Source organism: Ostrinia nubilalis, chromosome 23 (genome assembly GCF_963855985.1).
Source record: "Ostrinia nubilalis chromosome 23, ilOstNubi1.1, whole genome shotgun sequence".
Lineage (NCBI taxonomy): Eukaryota > Metazoa > Arthropoda > Insecta > Lepidoptera > Crambidae > Ostrinia > Ostrinia nubilalis.
The window spans coordinates 9,288,713-9,311,985 of record NC_087110.1 but is presented as its reverse complement, the minus strand read 5'-3'; the positions used below and the strand labels follow the sequence as shown (position 1 = coordinate 9,311,985).

At 38.1% G+C, this 23,273-nt stretch overlaps 2 protein-coding genes across 2 annotated transcripts; both read left to right on the top strand.

Moving 5' to 3' along the window:
• Positions 1 to 12: 12 nt before the first annotated feature.
• On the top strand, positions 13 to 6,202 carry LOC135083378 (uncharacterized). The gene is made up of 5 exons (XM_063978117.1): positions 13 to 201; positions 566 to 718; positions 2,447 to 2,878; positions 4,224 to 4,770; positions 5,970 to 6,202. Exons 1-5 carry the CDS (start codon positions 103 to 105, stop codon positions 6,128 to 6,130), a joined length of 1,392 nt encoding a protein of 463 aa, XP_063834187.1. The 5' UTR covers positions 13 to 102; the 3' UTR covers positions 6,131 to 6,202.
• An 11,242-nt stretch (positions 6,203 to 17,444) lies between these two features.
• Positions 17,445 to 22,396, top strand: LOC135083227 (uncharacterized). Its single transcript, XM_063977965.1, has 5 exons — positions 17,445 to 17,583; positions 18,143 to 18,258; positions 19,067 to 19,162; positions 20,622 to 20,792; positions 21,882 to 22,396. Exons 1-5 carry the CDS (start codon positions 17,445 to 17,447, stop codon positions 22,179 to 22,181), a joined length of 822 nt encoding a protein of 273 aa, XP_063834035.1. The 3' UTR covers positions 22,182 to 22,396.
• The last annotated feature ends 877 nt before the right edge of the window (positions 22,397 to 23,273 follow it).

Below are 23,273 nucleotides of genomic sequence, written 5' to 3'. Positions count from 1 at the left end.
TATCAAGTTTTTACTAATAAATCGTGATTACCACTCTCTATCGTAGGTAACTTGTCAGATGCACGTGCTTCGAATTTGTCGCCGTTGGAAAAGTTTACAAATATGACCGATTTAACGTTTTCCATGGATGATTTACGAGGCCGAACATACAGAGATCTTCAGCAACTAGCTAAATCTCTTGGATTGCCTTCTAATGTTAAGGTAAGTGAGAAACTTAGTAGGTGGTACTAAGTATTGATGAAAACTTTACTGAATTTAGCTTTTTTGAATTTAAAGAAATACAAAAGTAACATTGTAGTTATAACAACATGATTAAGATACAAAAATATAATTTTCATTATTTCTACATGCCTCAAAAAGTTTTTGTAAACCAATAATATCTCAGTACATGGACCTATCAGTGTGGTTATTTTACTAAGTTTTCTTTTGTACTCGGTCATCTCAGACGCTGATTCGCTACAAAATCATGAAAATAACATCTTCTTTGATAACACATTTTGCACATTAAATTTATGATGATGGTGGATGAATATCTGAACAAATCAATAAATCTCAAATTTTTCAGAAAATATACCTAATCCAACTAATCCATGCCAAGAAGTACAGTACTCCAACTGAAGTGGAAGCCATAGTAGAGAAAGTGAAGCTGGAACGGAAACAACAGGCGCAAGTGCGTAAACGGGCACCCAAGAAAGGGACGAAGAAAACAAACTTGCAGGTAGGTGGAAAATATGTTGTTTAAAATTTATTCTAAGTCACATAGACTTTGTGGTAATAGTTTCACATTTTTATTGCTAAAGCCGAACTCTGGTAATTTCATTTGAGATTAAAAAAAAACTCTGAATCTAGAAATCATAATTATAATTAGTTTATTCTCTTGCAATTTGAGAACTGCTAGTATTTCTCCAGAAGAAGGAGGTAGCTTAAATAAATTAATTTTAGTAATCACCACTTCAACTACATACCTACCTACCTAGTATACAAACAACAGCACATCAAACTAAACACAGTCCTACTTTTTATTAATACAGGCTATTTCACACAAAAATGTATAGTCTGACGTGCTGTTGACACTGTTGTTGTGTTGTTGTACAATAGAAAATTGTTGGTAGAAAACCCTTAACCTCGTAAGTCCCCGCGTACTTGTACAAGTACATATTAAGGATAGTAGTTCAGACCTGACATTTAAACTACATAGCAAGAGTAACTGCCCAATGTACTTACCCAAGTACAAATCTTTCTTTCCCCATATACCGGGTAGTTTTTTTACAATGGCAAAAATGATACGACCATACTCATTCAATACTCTATGGCCAATTCCGCCATGCTAGACAGGTAACGTCAACTGTCAGTGTCATTTTTTCGCAAAATGGTCACGGGGTGGGATTGCCGGCTGGCACGAGGATAGTTTATCTGTTTATATCAAAGTAATCTTTGGTTTTTTGTCTTGTTTTTTAAATGTATCAGTTTTTTGTAAATTAAACAAAATTTAAAAAGAAACTTAGTATTTTAGGAGGTTCATGATCGGTCAAAATAATTTGTACTTGATATAGTACGTTAGGCATTTGTTACCCAAAAAATTGTATGAAATTTGTATTAGGTATGAAATTAGCGTTTTTTTTTCTTCAATGTTCATTACTATGTAATTTCTTTCATAGTATAGCTATGTCCATCATTCTTTTATTATTTGAAATTTGACTTCAAGAGCTTACTTTTACGTATAAAATGCTAAACTTTATTTGATTTTTTTAATTTGAATTTAATTTTCAAAGACAGCTCGTCCTAATTGTCGTCCGTTTCCATTAAACAAAAATAAATATATATTTTATACAGATACCAATTTTCAAAAAATGTTTTAGTTTTTTTTATAGCTTAATGTTGTTTCAATCTACCTACAAAATTTCATAAAGTTTGAATTTATGGCTTTTTAAAAAATTCCAAAAATATTAGTATGAAAAAAAAAATTTTGGTGAAATTCTCCAAATAAAACGCTAAGGCCAAATAATTTTGTCTTAAAGACTGAATTTTATAATTATTGCTTACTTAAGTGACGTTTAGAAGAAAAAAATGATTTATTTTTAATACATAAATAAAACCTTTATCTTAATTATATTATTTTTTTACACTGTATAAAAAGCCTAACATACTTACAGGAGTACAAATTATTTTCAATATTTTTCTTTTAAAACAGGTGCTAAAGATGCTTAACTTACAGTAAAAAATACAAAACATAAGGTAACACTTAAAAAACTATGTAAAACCGTCAATATTTTATCTCGGTCTGAAGCACATTTCTTAGTTTGTACTTGGTATAGTACATCCGGCAGATATGAATACTGCTGTTGAAAAAACACAGGACTTACGAGGTTAAAATTTAAAATCCAATAAAAGTAAGTAAAAAGCAAACCATTTAATGTGTTTTAAATTCGCAAATGCTAAATTCCAGTTATCAGAAATATCATCGACCAGCAACTCCCAGTCTCCGCCTATCAGCCACACACCAAAACGCCCGGGCCACATCATCGTCCCTTGCTCTGAAGTGCGCCACACTATCGTGAAATATCCACGACAAAGCATGATCAGATCTACGTACATCAAGAAAACTTATCCGTCACCTGTACCAACAACGAGTGACCGAGTTCTCCGCAGCTTCAGTCTAAAACCAAAGAATCAGAATTCCATTCTAAGCGTATTCAAAGAGGAGAATCCAACTAGTTTGAATGAAGCAAGAATGGAGATAATGGGTGAACACAAAGTGTATCCGAGAGCGAGTGCAATAGCTAAATGTTTGGTGAAAAAGCAGAGGCCGCAGATGCAAAGCCGTAGTGCCAGTTTGGTGGAACGACTGAGAGGGCAATTGCTTCCAATGGCTAGGATGGTAAGATAAACTATTTACATTGCTATTATTTTTATATCGTCATCATCTCAGCCATAGGACGTCCACTGCTGAACATAGGCCTCCTCCAATGCTTTCCATGTTACCCGGTTGGTAGCGGCCTGCGTCCTCCGCTTTCCTGCTACCTTTATGATGTCGTCGGTCCACCTTGTGGGTGGACGTCCCACGCTGCGTTTTCCGGTACGCGACTTCCACTCCAGACCAGAACCTTGCTGCCCCATCGGCCGTCAGTTCTGCGTACTATGTGCCCTGCTCATCAGCTTGCTAATGCGTCGGGCTATGTCAGCGACTTTAGTTCGTTTACGGATCGCCTCATTTCTGATTCGATCTCGAAAGAAACAGCATAGCCCTCTCCATAGCACGCTGTGCAACTTTGAGCTTCTGTATAAGGCCTTTAATGAGAATTTTTATATTATTCGATATATTATTACAGTTTCCATTTTCCAGGGTTGTGTTCTGTTAAAAAGTGTGAAAAGCTCAACAAGCTAAATACCATGTCATTTTATGTAGTCTTAATAAGATATATTTTAAAAATTGTAGTCTGATGTGCTATTGACTATACAAAATTTGAAGCCATTATACAGAATAAATAATAATAAAATTAATATATAAATCCACAGCAAAATCACACTATTGATAAAAAATGACAAAATAAAGTAAATATAATATAGCTAGTTGCGCGCAATATTGTTAATTTACAAGTACACTATGTATAATATGTATGTATTTAAAAAGTATACGATAAGTAGTATATCGGTCAAGCTAGCACCCATAACACAAGCATTTAAGTTGCTTACTTTGGGGCTAGCTGCCGCTGCACAGTATGTTATGAGACTGTATAGTAAGTTGATTTTATTAATACAATTAGATTAAATATCAGACTATATCTTGCAATTAAAAATGCATATATTAAGGTATAATTGAGAAAAAAAATAAATACAAAAATCACTAAAATCATTTTTCCTAATTAACTGAATGCGTTTACGAAGCACTTAATACGCTTATTACCTGTAGTTTTAAGAGCTCTATGAAGTATTATAACAATTCTGAATTCAATGTTATTAGTTAACGAGTGAGAATATTTTTGCATAATTTTGAATTAAAAAAATAGGTAACTTTGAATAAATATATAAAAATAGATAATTTTTTATACCGCGAAAACTACGTGGAATTTTCAAACGGGAGTTTTACTATCATGTTTGTATAACTGAGCTCTATACGTTTCATCAAATCAATGAGAATGTCCGATTATACAGTCCCATAACACACTGTGCGCTGTGTGAAATTGTCCAAAAATGTATTATTATTATTATCGTTTTATTTCTAGAATTCATGCCCCCTCCCGACCCGTCGTCAGCGAGTATTAAGCGGTATATACCCCATCACCGCAAAGGTAACGAAAGACACTTCAAAAGTCAACTACGAGTACATCCAAAGCGTCGGATTCCGCAGAAGCGACGGTTCAGTCTCCCGCATCAACGCACTAGTACAAAAGTCCTGCAACGAACAACCAAGAAACCTAGAAGTCACTGTGCAAGATTTAATAAACTCAAACGTTGATTCCCAGCAAGCGCAAAGTCTTGAATACCCTAACATGTCGAGTGTAACCGATTATAGTCAGAATTACCAGAAGCAGAGAACTCAATTTGAGATGCCGGACAGGAGTTACCCGAACCAATGTATTGATGATTCGGTGTACTACCATAAGAAGATTCGGGCGGAGCAAGTCAGGTCTCAGAGGCCAAGTGTGAGGGAAGAGAGATGCAAAGAGAAGTTACCGAACATTAACGAAGTGTTTACGAGGTTTAACGATGTGCAAAGAAGAGATCTCACTCAACCGATCTACGTTCAAGTCAGCGATGAGTCTGAGAGGAGTGAGTATTTTCAACCGACTTCAAAAAAAAAAAAAAGGAGGAGGTTCTCAATTCGACCCGTATGTTTTTTATTTTTTCTTTGTTTAATTTTGTAAGTTATGTTATTATTTGGCTGTGTGGTTCCATTAGAATAGGACAAGGCACACATTCTCCAAGAATCACACTTATCAACCCGGAAACGGATCGTAACCATATCGAAACGGTCAGTATCTTTGTATGAAACTCTACTGCAACGCACACTTATCCGCACTGTAACGTAAACGCTTCACCTTGCGGCGAAAGGTGATACGGTGTTGATTAGGGATGTTATGGATATGTACCTAGTTTCGGTTATGGATACGATTACGGATATAGGAATAATATTATACCGGTTTCGGTTACGGTTATTTTTTATTTCGGATGTCCGAAAGTTTCGGTTACGGTTACGGATATCTGTGCTTTAGAATGCAATTTGCAATAGTTGTCCAACACGGTTCATTCATGGCAGCACACTTTACATCGAATAAAAAGTAATAAAAAAATAAAAAATTATACTAGATGGCATTATAAAGGAAAATCAGGCTGTTATGCCTTTACATATAATGCTATACAAAAAACAATTAAAACTGCCTACATCCGAAACTATCCGAAACTTTTGAATCGGTTACGGTTTCGGATATTTTTTTATTTCGGATATCCGAAAGTTTCGGTTACGGTTACGGATATCCATAACATCCCTGGTGTTGATTCCTTTGCGGGTTGATAAGTGTGCTATGACTTTAAATCAAGTCTGATAACCATAGATAAAACTTTGCTTAGTTTGGTCAGTACCAAAAAAAATATTGTTGCATATTATGTACAGTTCCATCCAGTGATGGAACTGTACATAATATGCAACAATATTTTTTTATCACTAGCGCCCGACCACGACTTCGTACGCGTGGACCCCGTTTTACCCCCTTAGGGGTGAAGTTTCGTAAAATTCGTTCTTAGCGGATGTCTACACCCTAGCTAGACTGCGTTAAAAAAATAGATAAAATTTTTCCGCTAGGGGCGCTGTACAGTCCGTCATACATTTAATGTCACTTTTTTACGCTGTCGATATCGAATGCGTGTGACGTAAACTCACACTACGCCTCCTTAAAGGAACCTACCTGCCTAATTTCAAGTTTGTAGGTGTTAATAGTTTCTGTGATAGATTTTATTTTCTTATTTTCTAGTCCTCAACTACCCAGTGTACATGGCTCGCAACAGTACCAACCTGCTGGAAAACCTGTACAACTTCAAGCGCGGCTTCCTGGTGCACCAGCCGCTGCTACAAGTAGCCACCGCGGCTTCCACCAGATGCGTGTATAGCACGCCTGTTATAGCCTCCGCGTAAGTTTGCACCTTAATGTAAAGGCTTTAGGGACGTTGATTTTCTAGCGATAATCCCACGGCTGCAACTCCTGTGTATAGTCTGGTCTGTGAGCACGTAGAATCCCGTCCAATGACCCCAAGCTGCCCATCCTTGTTGCTCGCGCGTAATTATGTTGCTGTCGCGCTCGCACACTCACTGCGGGCGCGTCGCACAGTAGCGACAGCAATATAATTACGCGCGAGCGATAAGGATGGGTAGCTTGGGGTCATTGGACAAAATTCTACGTGCTCAGCGACCAGACTATAGTTCCCACCGCCGCACAGTGTTGCCGGTTCATAGTAGGTAACGGACAAAATTATTTTCGATCTGAACTTACTACCTTTTGTCAGATTTGTATAGAATATAACTATATCTAATAGAAAAATACATTTTTTAGTTTTGAAATTGGTACATATTTTAGTACAAACTTGGAACAAAAATGAATGCAAAATATCATCTAACTTCAGCTTAATGATTAGGGTTTGTGGCTTTCCATTGCTCGATAGGCTTATATCATCCAAATGTATTTCTTGGTGCACCTTTGTAATGACGTTAAGTATGTTACCATGCGTAATTGACCGCTTGTTCACAGGAACTTGATCCAATTCTCAAACAGCTCCTCGGAAATATTCTTAGTTTCGAGAATCGCTAAAAACAGCGCGGGTAGTATGTCGTAGCAAAATTTGTTTTTACAACATGAAAATATAATGTCTGAGGATAATTTCTATCAATATTTCGTTATGGAAAGTAATGGAAAGTATGTACTTTCAGCCATGTGAGTATAATTTTTAAGGTAGTTTTCAATCACTGATTTTGTTAATAGGCTTAAGTTCTATAAACACAAATACATTTTCTAAAAGACAGTACCTTGAACTCTAGAACCCATATTTTTAATCGTGTAAATATTGTCAATTGACAAAACAGTGCCTAAATGAATAAAGCAATATTTTTGTTCCAAGGAAACCTTGTTATCGGACGCCCTACTTTGACCAGTCATATTTTCATTTCTGTTAGCAATCTATCCTCAATATTTTGCATTTTCACGACACACATATTCAGTTTGAATAATAGTTAATCAATTTTCGTTTACGTTCAGTTTCCAAAATTTGGTTTTTGTCCGGCCGTGGCAACACTGTGCGCCGCCGACACCGTGTATAGCACGCCTGTTATAGCCTCCGCGTAAGTTTGTATCTTAATGTAAAGGCGTTAGTGTCTAGAATTGATTAATAGCGATACTCCCACCTCTAGTTCCCACCGCTGCCGCCACCAGATGCGTGTATAGCACGCCTGTTATAGCCTCCGCATAAGTTTGCACCTTAATGTAATGGCTTTAGTGTGTAGAGTCGATTGATAGTCCAGCGATAGCATCAATACTGTGGCGACATCTACGACGCGCCACTACAATCTAGTGACAGTCAACACCAACAGATGGCGCTGACTCCTACTTACTACGGTACACTCCACCGCGCCTACAATCCTGCATCGCGGTGTCGGAGTTTTTTACCCTGCCAAGTATGTATAGGAAAACCGAGATGATATCAACTGGACCGTGGTCCCCGATTATAACACCCGCTCGGAAGGAAGCAGAAAATAGAACGCATAGCGTTGAATAGAGCTCTTTGATTGGTTCGTGTGTCACCCTGTGCGTCCACGTGCACTGTGAGACCTCATAGTAGACAATATCAGTGGTAGTATCGCAACAGTACCAACTTGCTGGAAAACCTGTACAACTTCAAGCGCGGCTTCCTGGTGCACCAGCCGCTGCTGCAAGTAGCCACCGCGGCTTCCACCAGATGCGTGTATAGCACGCCCGTTATAGCATCCGCGTAAGTTACTTTAACACTTATAAAACGTACTTAAACACCTCCACCTATCGTTATTGGGACGTATAAAGCCTGGTCCGTGAGCACGTAGAATCCCGTCCAATGACCCCAAGCTGCCCATCCTTGTTGCTCGCGCGTAATTATGTGGCTATCGCGCTCGCACACTCACTGCGAGTGCCAGTCGCACAGTCGCGACAGCAATATAATTACGCGCGAGCGATAAGGATGGGTAGCTTGGGGTCATTGGACAAAATTCTACGTGCTCACAGACCAGACTATAGTAGCCACCGCTGCCGCCACCAGATGCGTGTATAGCACGCCTGTTATAGCCTCCGCGTAAGTTGGTCATAAACATCATTTCAGCCACAGGACGTCCACTGCTGAACATAGGCCTCCCCCAATGATTTCCACATCGTCCGGTTAGTAGCGGCCTGGATCCAGCGCCTTCCTGCTACCTTCATGAAGTCGTCGGTCCACCTTGTGGGTGGGTATCCTTTGCTGCGTTTTCCGTTACGCGGCCTCCACTCCAGAACCTTGCTTGCGGATCTACAGCTCGACCGCCATGCGCCAGTAACCCAACCAGTGAAGGTCAAGTTTGTCCCGGGGGAAATTTAATTCTCATTGGACCCGCAACGAAATTAATCAGAAAAACATGGGAGTTTCAAGTTAAGTATAGCGGTAGTCCAATCATTGCTTGACCATACCTAATTGAAAGTTTTGTATTTTAACTAGACTAGAGATATCGATATTGTCTGTCTATCGATAGAACAGTATGGTTATAGGTACTGCAATACTGAATATAGCACGCAACTATTGTAATTATTTATAGACTAATTTCATTTTAATTTTCTTCTTTAATGCCTCTTTTGTTCCTTTAAAACTTCCCTGAACTCCCTTTACTCATTCCTATTTAAATGTTTAATCTATAGCAGCGGTTGGCAACCTTTTGGCAGGCAAGTTCCACAAGGCAGAACTTAACGATGGTGGAAGTATCAATTAATGTAAGGGACATTTTGGCCAAAATGAGTTATACAGGGTGTTTCTTGTAAGGTGTCAAGCCGAAGGCAGGTGATAGGTGAGGACTAGACCTATCGATTTCACCCCCATGTATGTTCTACGATTTTTCATAGTTTAGAAGTTATCGTCAATTTTGTGATTTTTTCAAATTGTATGACCCAGTAGGCTTTAAATTTTTTTATCTTTTTTTTGGGTCGACTTTTCTCAGATTTCTTTTTTTTTGACAGATTCCCTATTAATTGCAGATTTTTGAAAAAAATAATCAACTTCCTATCTTTGATGCAAGATACAAAATTTTTGCTAGAAACATAAAAAATATGCTATTAGCGGAACATTCTAAAATTTTCAACTTAAAAGTTAAAAAAAAAAGAAGAAATTCCATAAGTCCAAAATATTTTTAAAAACTGCGCAGTTTTCTGAACTTTCATAATAACACAAAAAAACATGTACTTAATAGGCCATTATTTTCTGTAATCGCTCCACTAATGTGGTAAGTCGGAGATTCCGTTACATGTTTTTGACTTTCTTAGGACTAACTAATGATTGCAATTCTCTAAGTTTACGTTACTTAGAACACATTTAAAGACAATAACTGAACAGAACATTTTTTTATCCACAACGAGGAATCTCTTGCCCTTCATCTGACCTGATGAAAACTGATGGATGATCAGCGAGCTTCACTCGGAATCCTAAACCACAGAGGAATTGGCTGTCCTAAATAGGTGGCCTTACCACTAGACCACAGTGGTGGTTGTTACTTTACGATTAAATTCGATATAACTACCTACATAATTATTAGAGTGTGAGAGAAAGGGAAAGAGTTTGTGTGTGTGTGTGTGTGTGTGTGTGTGTGTGTGTGTGTGTGTGTGTGTGTGTGTGTGTGTGAGAGAGAGATAAAGAGAGAGAGAGAGAGCAAAAATGGGTGTAATGATTTATTTTAAAGTAAATGTTCATAATGTCCGCCGTTGACCTGAATGCACATTCGACAACGACGCAAAAAAAATCTTCGTAAAACCTTCTTCTTCATTTTAATTTGGTTTTGTGCTTCAGTCAGCTTTGTCCGCAGTTCATCAATATTTTCATATTCCCTATTGTATACCAGATGAAGGGCAAGAGCTTCCTCGTTGTGGATAAAACAATGTTCTGTTCAGTTATTGTCTCTAAATGTGTTCTACATAACGTAAACTTAAGGGATTGCAAACATTACTTAGTCCTAAGAAAGTCAAAAATATGTAACGGAATCTCCGACTTACCACTTTAGTGGAGCGATTACAGAAAATAATGGCCTATTAAGTACATGTTTTTTTGTGTTATTATGAAAGTTCAGAAATCTGCGCAGTTTTTAAAATTATTTTGGACCTATGGAATTTTGTTTTTTTTTTAAACTTTTAAGTTGAAAATTTTAGAATGTTCCGCTAAAAGCATATTTTTTATGTTTCTAGCAAAAATTTTGTATCTTGCATCAAAGATAGGAAGTTGATTATTTTTTTCAAAAATCTGCAATTAATAGAGAATCTGTCAAAAAAAAAGAAATCTGAGAAAAGTCGACCCAAAAAAAAGATAAAAAAATTTAAAGCCTACTAGGTCATACAATTTGAAAAAATCACAAAATTAACGATAACTTCTAAACTATGAAAAATCGTAAAACATACATAGGGGTGAAATCGATAGGTCTAGTCCTCACCTATCACCTGCCTTCGGCTTGACACCTTACAAGAAACACCCTGTATATACCAACGGATTCAGAATTTTCGGCTCTATCGATTGGTATACGTGAAATGTTGATATCTTAAAAAAATGTCCCTTACCTTAAACATTTTTAGTCGTCTGAATACGACTTTTGGGGAAATAAATGATTTAAAGGACGGAAATTCCTTTTAATAATACAATTCAGCCCTTACCCTAAACTGTTGGTTTTAACTTTTGAACTCATTGAAACTTACTTCATTTTAAACTTTTTGATTTATAATAATTAGGCCCTTACGTTAATATGCTTATAGGATATCAATTATTTTGTTTGGTGGTGATATGCATTTAATGCCTCCTACTCCTACTACACTTATGAACACTAAGTTGTCTTGTCTCTATCTTTTTTCTGTTCATTTTTACGCAGTTGGGTTTTTGACCGAGGGGCTGAAGGCTCTTCAGAAGCTGTTCAATTCCGTCATCCTCGAAGGAAAAACGCCTACGGTATGGCACAGAAGTGTGGTGATACTCTTCTTCAAAAAAGGCGACAAAACCTTGTTGAAGAATTATAGACCCATCTCACTTCTGAGCCATGTCTACAAGCTGTTTTCGAGAGTCATTACGAATCGTCTCGCTCGTAAGCTCGATGACTTCCAGCCTCTCAAACAAGCCGGTTTCCGAAAAGGCTTTAGTACACCACATACATACGCCACGGCAGATTATACAGAAGACCGAGGAGTATAGTCAGTCACTTTGCCTGGCGTTTGTGGACTATGAGAAAGCTTCGATCGAGACCTGAGCAGTACCTACTACAGTTTCTCCAACGGTGTCAAATTGACTATATCGATACATCGAAGTGTTGAAAGGCTTGTACGAAAACGCCACAATGTCGTTCCGTCTTCAGGATCAAGACTCGAAACCAGTTGCAGCAGCAGACAGGGGGAACTGAAAACTCCGAAACTGTTCACCACCTGGAGAACTGCTTCTGGACTGGAACGGATTCGGCATAAATATCAACGGTGAGTAAATAACCCACCTTCGATTCGCACTCTAAAGGTTGGATACTCTACACTCGGCAGTTGTTGACAATTATATATACCTAGTACAAACAGTCCAGTTAGGCTGGTTATAGTGTCACGCGGACCGTCCAGTGCGGATCCGCTCCACACAGCCGATCTGTAAACTTCGAGGAAGCGTTTTAGAGTAATGCGGTCCGCAGGAATCGCTCGCTCCCTAGCAGTTCATACAGATTGGCTGTGCGGAGCGATCCGCACTGACGATCCGCGTGACACTAAAACCAGCCTTAGGTAGGTCCAACTTCGAGGAAGAGGTCAATCGTCGAATCCAACTCGGCTGGCAACGTTCAGGAAGCTTCGCGATATTCTCACGTCTGAAATATCGCACTGTCTCAAGACAAAAGTCTTTGATAACTTATGGATCTGAGACGTGGTCGCTTACTGTGGGCCTGAACTGTAGTGATTGAACCAGAAATGACGTGATCCGCAGGAGAACCAAAGTGACTGACATAGTCCGCAGAATCGCTAAAATCAAGTGGCAGTGAGTGGAGCTCGTAGCTTGCAAAGCTGATGGCCGCTGGGGCAGAAAAATTCTTGAGTGGCGACCACGAGCTGGAAGACGTAATGTGCTGCAGACCTCCACTAGGTCGACCGACGATCTGGTGAAGGTTGTAGGAGGTGCCTGGATGCGGGCGGCGCAGGACCGGTTGTTGTGGAAATCCTTGGGGGAAGACCTTTGTCCAGCAGTGGACGTCATTCGGCTAAAACGAACGAACGATGATTGAAAAAAAACCTAACTGCGTAAAAATGAACAGAAAAAGATAGAAACAAGACAACTTGTTCACAAATGCAGACGTACGCATCATCAGTGACTAAATGTTTTGTTGGTGATGTGTATTTGATGCCTCCAACTGCATTTGTGAACACTAAGTTGTCTTGTTTCTATCTCTTCTCTTCGTTTTGTTAATGAAAACTCGAATGCAACCTCTACTTACATCAGGTTTCAATGTTAAAATTGTCAAGTTACAATAATATTACTGTCGTATTTATTCTTAAATGTACCTTACAACATACATGACATTCCATACTGTGAAATTTCAACATTGTAAGGTACAGTCAAGCTCGTTTCTTTAATGTAAGGGACGTGCTATCTTTTAAACTACCCGTTTTTCGAAAATTTGGCGTTTATATTATGAAAGAACAGAAAATTCTAAGAAACTTTGCCATAGAAACTATTTAAATCGTAACATCACATAAAAAGATATTGAGGTATAAAGAAAAAAAAATCGTTTTTTGGCTCTCCTGAAAAGTCGTGTTTTGTCCCTTACAGTAATTGATATTTCCACCATCGTTAAGTCACATCTTATCTTATTGCACTTATGATATTAACCCCTACAGGCGCGCTTACTTATTCATTAATGCATGTATTTGATGTTTTTAACTTATTTACAAAACATTCACGGGCCGCGTGTTGCCGACCGCTGATCTATAGCATGGTGTGTGTTCATAATTATTTGCAGATTGTTTTTGTATTTTTTCCATTTTAACCCTTCATTACATGTGAATAAGCTTCAATATCGCTTACCACTTGCACGCGCTTACAGAGTGGCGCACACCTCCTCGCTTGGTCCCGATTACAATGCTTGTAAGTCATCACTCGCTTTCTCTTTCTTTTTGATAGGGACTGATTCTAAAACTTTGAAGTACAAACCAGCAAGTAAATAAAACTGTATACAGCATGTAATCTATACTTCTATAGGTACTTAATATTATAAATGCGAAAGTAACTCTGTCTGTCTTGCTTTCACGCCTAAACCACTGAACCGATTTTGATGAAATTTGGCATAGAGATAGTCCCGAGAAAGGACACAGGATAGTTTTTATCCCGGTTTTTGAAACAGGGACGCGTGCGATATACTTTCTCTGTGACAGACAAAATTCCACGCGGGCGAAGCCGCGGGCGGAAAGCTTGTACCACATATCACAGAAACTAAAGGGAGATGTGAAAAGGGGGCGGGGCTAGTGTCGCAGCAATATGCCCAAAAACAGAACACATTGCTCGCGACAAAATGATGACAGCAGTGACGTTATAATGTGTAAAGTTTACATTGCTTGCATTGTACCAATACTATATTCGAACGTTAAGTACTGATAACGCAGTGCATAATGAGCACATTTAAACAAACAGAATGCATTCAATTATTCAATACTCTAAAACTGAAAATAAGTATAAGTAAAATATGTAAAAAATCCTGAAAAGCAATGATTCTGGTACTCAAATACAATCACTTTTTATATGGGATGCGTTTGGCCGGTTTTTACAACCTTGCTTTAAAAACAGAACCCTCATTTTGTCGCAATCGGGTAAACATTGTAAAATTACATCAAACTCATACAATAATTTTGCGTAAAAGCAGCCATTTAATTTTAGTACTTCAAACATCATTTTAAATGCTTTTAGAATCAGTTCCTGAACACTTTTTTCTTTCCCTACCTACCATTTTAGTCCAGTAGAATTAGCTTTTAAATCGGAAATAATTCCTACAAAAGATTTTATTGTTTTAATGGCTTCATTGGTTGCCCATTAAGACTCTCCTAAGTTTTCGACTTCGATGGAGTTGTGCTTAAGTGGTGGGGGCCCCCGAAAGAGGCATTTTTTCGGTTTTCCGGTTATACCGCGTAAAGGACTTACCCTATCAAAAAGTGGTCTTCATGACGGTTGAAGGGCACTTAATCCTGCATTGAATAAGACCAAATTCATATGTTTCGGACAAACCGTTCTCGCGCTAAAGTTCGGCAAAGTAGAAAATATACGTATAATTAATGACCCTCTCCACGTCCAATGGTTTGTTACCCACAGGCTTCCAAGTCTTGAAAAGGGCCACCTCAACCAGTGTAACCCTATCAAGGCTTACGAGCTTGATGCGCCTATCCTTGTTCGTCCCAGCCGTTCCTTAACTGCGGTTGCTGCACCTCTTCCTGGCACTCACCTGAACGACTCTGTGTTACCTACTGTGGCTGCCCCTCTTCCTTGTATCCTCCTGCATGACTACGTTGCCTAGCCGTATGCCTGGTCTAAGGTTCGACGCCAAAAATCAACAACAACAAGTTCATATTAAAACGCTGAAGAGTTTTTTGTTTGTTTGTTTGAACGCGCTAATCTTAAGAATTACTAGTTTGATTGAAATCATTATTTTTGTGTTGAATAGCTCATACATTGAGAAAGGCTATAGGATATATACAATCACTCTACGACTAATAGAGGCGAAGCAGTAAAGAAAAATGTTGCAAGCACGGGAAATAGTATTTAAACTATTTTCACGCGTACGAAGTTGATTTTGTGGCGTCGAACCTTGGACCAACCATATGGCTAAGCAATGAAATCGTACAGGAGGGTACAAGGAAGAGGGGCAGCCACATTAGGTAACACAGAGTCGTTCAGGAGAGTGCCAGGAAGAGGTGCAGCAACCGCAGTTAAGGAACGGCTGGGACGAACAAGGATAAGCGAATCAAACTCGTGAGCCTTGTTAGGGTTACACTGGTTAAGGCGACCTTTTACAAGGCTTGGAAGCATGTGGGTAACAAGCCATTGGACGTGGAGAGGGTCATTAATTATACGTATATTTTCTACTTTGCCGAACTTTAGCGCGAGAACGGATTGTCCAAAACATATGAATTTGGTCTTATTCAATGTAGGATTAAGTGCCCTTTAACCGTCATCAAGACCACTTTTCGATAGGGTAAGTCCTTTACGCGGTATAACCGGAAAACCGAAAAAACGCCCCTTTTGGGGGCCCCCACCACTTAAGCACAACTCCGTCGAAGTCGAAAACTTAGGAGAGTCTTAATGGGCAACCAATGAAGCCATTAAAGCAAAAAAATCTTTTGTAGGAATTATTTCCGATTTAATCAATTTTTGTGTTTAATTCTACTGGCCTATTTGGGCTTCTTTCGGGTTTTTTTTTTTCATTTACATGAGTGTTTTTAACATTATCATTAGTACATATTCAAAACTTATACCTTTCTGTTCTATACATCATATAAATGTAAAAGCTTGAAGTCTCCTATAGTCTATCCAATATAGCTTGATTAGAATGGCAGCTGTCAAACGAATGTGACTAGTGCTGTGTATGTTTCGTACGGTTCACATAGATGTATCGATAAGTTTTCGAAAAAATGATATAAAAAAATGCACCCAATTTTTCTTCATATCTTTTTTTTTCAAAATCAAAATCAAAATTATCTTTATTTGTTTAGACTAATTAAATTAGTTCTTGCAAATCGTCAAATGCTCTTAAGGAGCCTATACATGTCTCATTCTTTTTTTGCCCTACCAGCGCTTCGAGACAAACATTTGGCAAGTGCTGAGAAGAAGCGCCGCAACAAACTCAGTCACCACTGTCTGCCGGTTTAAAAATATAATAAAGTAGGAAGTTACATACATTCAGAAGCAAGTTACTTACCACGCGCTCCCGTTGATAGAAGGTGGCCTTTAAGACGCCCATCCAGCACGAGACCGCGTGGCAGTTTTGAATATATTTCTTTAGTGCCGTGCTAATTTCTAGGTTAATTGTTGCGTTTTGATACATATATTTTATGTCAGGTATATCTTTCCTTGACCAGTCCCCGAAGGCAGCGCCTGTTCACAGACATGACGTGTGAACCAGCCATCGCTTCACTCGACCATATAGGGAATGTAACGACCTGCCTCACACGCCACTACCCCAGAGACATTTTAGTGAGCATGACAAGTCTAAGATATCCTTCTGGCTAAGTGCCAGATATAAAACTATTTAGGAGACAAGGCAAGAAAACTCTAGAAAGAAAAGCAAGGCACCATAACAAACCCGTGTGGTAGGTAAACATACTTTATTGATAAAAATGACAATTATGATTTAAATTTAAAGACAGTAAAATTTAAAAATTTAAAATTCATGTCAAGGGTGTACAACCTAAGTCGTAGTCATTATCATCAGTGTTCTTCAGTGGTTTTTTCCTCTCGCTAGAGGGCGGTGGGCATCTCTTCTAGAGCAACGGTGCTATGAATACCCAAAAAATTACCGGTGATTGATTTCCGATGTTTGATTATTTAAGAATGAAATGTTTTTTGGTTTTTAATAGTGAACATTTAGAAAAACGTATAACTTGACTTAAATATGTTAAAAAATTAGTTAGTAAAAAAAATTTGTTACATATATTAAAAAAATAGTTTTAATTTAATATGACATTTGTCGATATGTCCCAACACTTACATTTTTGTAACTCGAGATAACCTTGTACAGACGTCGTTAATACTCTAGCTTGATTTTTATAATTTCGAATTACTACTTATTGGTGTAATTTAACGCTGCATTTACACGAAATTAACATTTTTATTGGAAGCACTGTCGTCGAAAATATTGTTTGTAGGTCAGACGTGAATTATTTCTTGTCCGCCAATATTTAGCTCTCATTGATCGCTACTACAAAGTTATGTCGTTACTTTTGATGGCAGCTGTCATTCTAATCAAGCTATATTGGATAGACTATAATAATGTTATTTAAATAAAGATGTTTATGTCAACTTTTAAAACACGAGTTGCACGTAACTTTAACGTTAACCGTTGTTTTTTGTATGGAGTTTGACAGATTTTTGACGTTTGTCAAAGTAAAAGTAAGATGGTGCAACCCAGCATTAGTATTATTTGGGAGTTAAAATAGTCGAGTTAATAAAAAGGACAAAAATATATTTTTCATCTATTTTTGTTATAAAACATGTTAAATCATACAGCGTGCGAGCGGGATAGCCAGACAAGTTTGGAGTCGGAGCTGGAACCGCGAATGTTTGATTATTTCAAGATCAGCGACCCGGATGTACCTGCTAGAAGAGACTATAGGACACAACCGGTGGAAGGTAAGAAATTGTATGGGTATTCCACTAATAGATACATAGATAAAATATAGCACTTTATTGTACACTACACAAGACAAGAAAAGAAAGTAAGACACTAAAGGGCTCTCGCTCAAGACCAGTTTCTTGACATGTCCTTACGAGCATGTCAGGTTAAATGCTGAGCGGGAGCCTATTGACACAGTAGCCCCCTATTTTCTATATTCGTTTTGTGTTGTTATTGTTTATAATTTGTGCTTACTGTGTTCAATAAACTCTATTTCTTTCTTTCTAAAGAAACGGCACAATTAGGCGGTCTGATCGCTATAAAGCTATCTCTTCCAGACAACCGCCTCTGAAAACCGCCTAGGTCCCGGTGCTGCAACATTTTTCTTTTTACTGTTCCGCCCCTATTGGCTGTAGGCTCGTGTTTGTATGTTATAGGTAAGCCTTCCTCGATAAATGGACTATCCAACACCAACAAATTTTTCAAATCTGACCAGTGTTTCCTCAATCAAACAAACTCTTCAGCATTTTATGATTAGTATAGATTTAATTAACGTTTCTTCATGAATATTTCCAGAACTCAACACATCCGATTCGTCGATAGAAAGGCCGCAGTCGCAAGGAGTGGAATCCTCTGCTGCGACCATCCCAGAGATGGTAGAAGACGCTTTGGAGATCATTAGCCAAGATGGGGTAAGTACTTAATTGATTTTATACATGATTCTATTAGTGTTAAAATGGTAGCTTAACATGTTTTTATTAAGAAAGAACAGTTACCTATCTACCTACATACTTAGAATGTATGTGAAATTGTATGGAGTCCAAAGTACAACCTCTGCTTAGCGCTGTATAAAATGACCAAAGATATTTATTTATATGCTTGCTTTTGCTTACGTGGTTTTGTCACAAAAAAAACTTCCTAATTTCTTTTTTCCCTTAAGCCTTAAATTGTCTCTTTGTCCTTCTAAGTCATTGAGTTATAATGTAATATTACTTCAATGATCTAAGTCGGCTTAGTAGTGACCGTGAAAAAAGACAAAAAAAGTAACTTTTTTTATCCACAACGAGGAAGCTCTTGGCCTGTATCTCACCTGATGGTAAGTGATGATCAGGCCGAATTTAGAAGCGAGCTTCACCCGGAATCCTCAACCACGGAGGAACTGGCTACCTTACCTCTACTGCTGGAAGACAACAATGCTGTTAACATTGCTGTTATGGCGACAGACTTAGGTAAGATGGTGGTAGCTAGCCAGGCGGACTTAAAACAAGCCCTACCACCAACCGAACCGAACAGAAAAATCTGCCCCCAATGGGAATCGAACTTTCGCATTTATAATTATTAGTATTAATTTTAATCATCATCATTTTTAGCCGTAAGACGTCCTCTGCTGAACATAGGTCTCCCCAATGATTTTTAGATGGGCCGGTTGGTAGCGGCCTGAATCCAACGCCTTCCTCTACGTTCATACTGTTTTCTAATGTGTTTTTCTTATATTTCCAGGACTACATGGAGAGGATAGGCATGGACGTGCGGGTACAATGCATCCTGTGCTCCTGGGCTGGCCCCAGGTTCATATTGGAGTATCACATTAGGAAGGTAATTAGATGATCATTTTTAAAAACACTCAATTATAGCCCTGAAAGGGAGATACTTTTCGATTGACTGTAAAATTGTATTTTAGTGCAATAGATTCACAAGCAAATGAGTCCGCAAGCTCATAACATCGTAGAGAGTCCTATTTTTTACACACAAAACAAGTATATCAATTGACTGACAAACTTTAAAGTTATCAAAGTGGTAGGGTTAAGTTCGAGTGGGATTTGTAAAAACTTTGCAAAAAAATATTGTAAATGACTACTTATAAAAAAAGTTATATATCTCATTTTATTTTTGCAAGTAGGCTTTTAAAAAGCACTTTTACACGTCCCAGCATTAACCTTATTACTACTTCGGGACAATAAATGGACCAGTGCTGAGAAGAAGCAGCGCAAGAAACTCAGTCACTATTACACCTATGGTCCAATGAGGGCTATCGTTTGAGCGCTCACCAGTTAGCGCCACTGTAGAAAGAAAGAAAGAAAGAAAGAAAATAATTTTATTTTGGCAACCACAGATTCAGGCAATAAAGACATTACATAAAAAAAATTATTACTAAGTTGCCAAAAAAGGTCACCCACTCAGTAATATCTTGACAGTGTGACTGCCAAGACACTGATTTTCAGTGGGTGCCTTTTTGCAGCGCTATTTATCAAAAACAAAAAAAGAGTAAAAAAAAAATAATAATAAAAATCATAAATTAAGCATTCAATACATTGATCAATTATAAAAAATTTAAAATTAAATAATAACAAGATGCATAACTAATTAACCCTTTACACACGACGATACACGTACGTGAGAGTAACTTTGAAAAAATCTCATGCCCATGTAAACTTGTTTTTGCGGCCGCAATCGGCAGCGATCGCTCGTGAGAGATATTTACTCGCACACAGTTCCGCTCATTTAATGTTGGGATCTGTCAGTGCTCGTTTACTCGGACTTAAAGTTGACTGCATTTTTTGGAACGAGAGGCGGCCAGTGTAAATATTGATTTTATGTGGTTATTGTTGTTTTCGGATAAGTGTTATAGTTTTATTTTATCACGAAAACAGTGATTATCCGAATGGAATACTTTTATTGTTATTTCATTGCATAAATTAATAATTATTACTACCACAAAATTAAGTCGCACGATCGTAGCTGGTCGGTCAAACCTCCAGTAGTTGATTGAAACTGTAGAGTAAGGTCCTGTCACTTGCTAGTAGCGAATACAGTGGCAACTGGTGAGCGCTAAAGTGGCAGGAGGACTATCGCATTTGCACTCATCAAGATGGCGCCACTGTAGAGTAAGGTCCTGTCAATCGCCAGGGGTGCCAACTGTTAAGTATAAAAACGATAGCCCTCATTGGCACCAACGTTGGGGCCAATGTGTGGAGCCAGCATCATACTATTCTTAATTTTCTGTGTTGGTGTGTCAAATTCCTTCCTACCTTCTCAACTTTGCCTTCTTTTCCAGGACCACGCTAGTTTAGTGCTAAAATCAGATCAAAGTGAATGGAGCCTATCGTTTCCACTCGGTTGTGTGCTGCGGAGCCAATTCTGGACCAGTCGCGTGGTGGCTTACGACACCACTTTATACGTGGTCAGCATCAAGTACGAAGACTTTGGATGCTATGTGGCCCTGTCGGTATGTATCAACGTTTCCTAAAGTCCGGTCGCCGAGCAGATAGAATTTCGTCCAATGACCCCTAGCTATCCTTATCGCTCGCGCGTACTTATATTGCTGTCGCGTCTGTGCGACGGGCGGCCGCTGTGAGTGTGCGAGCGCGACAGCTATATAATCACGCGCGAGCGATAAGGATGGGTAGCTTGGGGTCATTGGACGAAATTCTATCTGCTCAGCGACCGGACTTTAATGCTAGATCAAATCAAAGCAAGTGGAGCCTATCGTTTCCACTCGGCTGTGTGCTGCGGAGCCAATTCTGGACCAGTCGCGTGGTGGCGTACGACACCACTTTATACGTGGTCAGCATCAAGTATGAGGACTTTGGGTGCTATGTGGCTCTGTCGGTATGTATCTTATAACATTTCCTAAAGTCCGGTCGCCGAGCAGATAGAATTTCGTCCAATGACCCCTAGCTACCTATCCTTATCGCTCGCGCGTACTTGCTGTCGCGACTGTGCGACGGGCGCTCGCAGTGAGTGTGCGAGCGCGACAGCAATATGATCACGCGCGAGCGATAAGGATGGGTAGCTTGGGGTCATTGGACGAAATTCTATGTGCTCGGCGACCGAACTTGCGGGTTCCAAGACAGTTATATTTCCCGAGACTACTCAACGTTCACTGGTTGGGTTTCATTGAAGGCCAATCTGTAGATCCTGCCTAAACAGGAGTTGCAGTGGTGGTGTGTCATAAAGTCAATAACTATTGTTATTAGTAATTTTTTAATTAAAATTCTAAATAGGGTCATGTTACCTGTTCGCGTCCATCGCCCTATTCACGTTTTAACCGACGGATCAAAGTAATGATGACTATAAACAAAGGAATTTTATTTTATTGACAAAGATCTACCAATATTTAGTTAATAGTGTCGATTTGTTTGTTTATTCAACTATCTAATTCTCGAAATTGCAAGTTCAAAAAGTGGTTTTAAACTTGCCATATTTTGTCATTTCTAATAATTAGCTTTATTTAGTTATTAATTACTTTTCCATAAGTAACCCATCCATTCTAAAAAGCCCAATCAAAAATTTAAAAATAAATTAAATTCCACAGGTACTATCAACAGACCCCGCCCCCAAAACGGGATACCTAACAGTCTACAACAAACTCACAGGGGAACCTCACACCTGGACGGGGGAGATTCACCCTCTTTCCCCAAACCTTCCCTACTATACCGAAGCTAGCTGCCTAAAACTGGATATAGCCAGATTAGACCTGATCCCAAGCAGTGCGAACCTGAAACTGGTGAATCGGGAGTTGGTGGTAGCGTCACCAAACAAAGTGATCGTCGGAAGGCCTGACTTGGACGAAATATACCTGACGGTTTTTGTGAAAATTCTGAACACTGTGTAGTGATATGTGAAGATTCTTCGTGTTTTTGTAAGTAACTTTATTTTTTAAAATACCAACATGGTATTGTGTAATTAGAATTACTAAAAAAATAACAAAGATAAAAAAATAAAAAAACACAGGCCTATTAAGCCTTATTAATAACTAGGAATGCAAAGAACATTAAGGTTCCTTTCTCATTCCATTTTTTTCCGTGTTGATACAGAAACATTAAAATTGTGCTACTAAAAACGTGTTACCATAGTAATTTTTTACATACTTGCTATAAAAAAATACACATGTTATGTAAGTACCTATGTAGTAAGTTGTTGATACTCAATGGTGTAAGAAAATTCAAAGATTTTTAGTGATACTGTTTCAAAAAGATTCTTATAAAAATTAGGTACACTTACCCTAAGTAAGATTTGTTGATATACCCAACGAAAATACATATATTTTTAATACAAAACACGTTTCGTACAAATCTCTTTGTATTGATAGCATATTTTTGTATGTTATTAAAATTTAAGACAACATAATAATGTTTAACTTTTGCTAAACTATTTACAGAAAATATAGATTAAGCTCAAGTCAACTTATGTTGATTTATAAGTTTTTAAGGATAATTCTAAGACGTTAAATTTTAAGACTAAAGACTGATCTCCAAAAACTCTTGCAATACTTGAGACTGAAAAAAACGTTTAGTTATTAACTTATTACTTTAGTATTGTAGTCAACCTAACTTAAAAATACTAATGCCCATTTTCACCATCAATCCCTAATTTTCAAGTGATGCATATGGTGACACATAACAGGGATTTTGTTATCATAGGGGTCACTTAAAAATTAGGGATTGATGATGAAAACGGACATAATTTCACCAAAAGACTTTGAACTTTAAACTCTTATGACTAGGTTTAGATTGTTTCAGTACTTTAACTACTTAAATAAATAAGTGCCATATTATTTCTAGATTGTTGATTTTTTATAATTTTATGATCATGTTCGAGAGTTTTATTTTTTTAGTTTTTACCATTTTGTTATGGTTTGTAATCAATATTTTGTACCAAATAGGAGCACTTACTCTTTTTGTTTAAACTTTGATTTTTATACGTT

Coding starts and splice junctions, on each gene's coding strand:
- LOC135083378 (XM_063978117.1), top strand. CDS start 103: ATGACCGATTTAACGTTTTCCATGGATGATTTACGAGGCCGAACATAC. Junction 719..2,446: donor CGAAGAAAACAAACTTGCAG/GTAGGTGGAAAA, acceptor GCTAAATTCCAG/TTATCAGAAATATCATCGAC. Junction 2,879..4,223: donor TGCTTCCAATGGCTAGGATG/GTAAGATAAACT, acceptor TTTTATTTCTAG/AATTCATGCCCCCTCCCGAC.
- LOC135083227 (XM_063977965.1), top strand. CDS start 17,445: ATGTTAAATCATACAGCGTGCGAGCGGGATAGCCAGACAAGTTTGGAG. Junction 17,584..18,142: donor TAGGACACAACCGGTGGAAG/GTAAGAAATTGT, acceptor GAATATTTCCAG/AACTCAACACATCCGATTCG. Junction 20,793..21,881: donor GATGCTATGTGGCCCTGTCG/GTATGTATCAAC, acceptor TAAATTCCACAG/GTACTATCAACAGACCCCGC.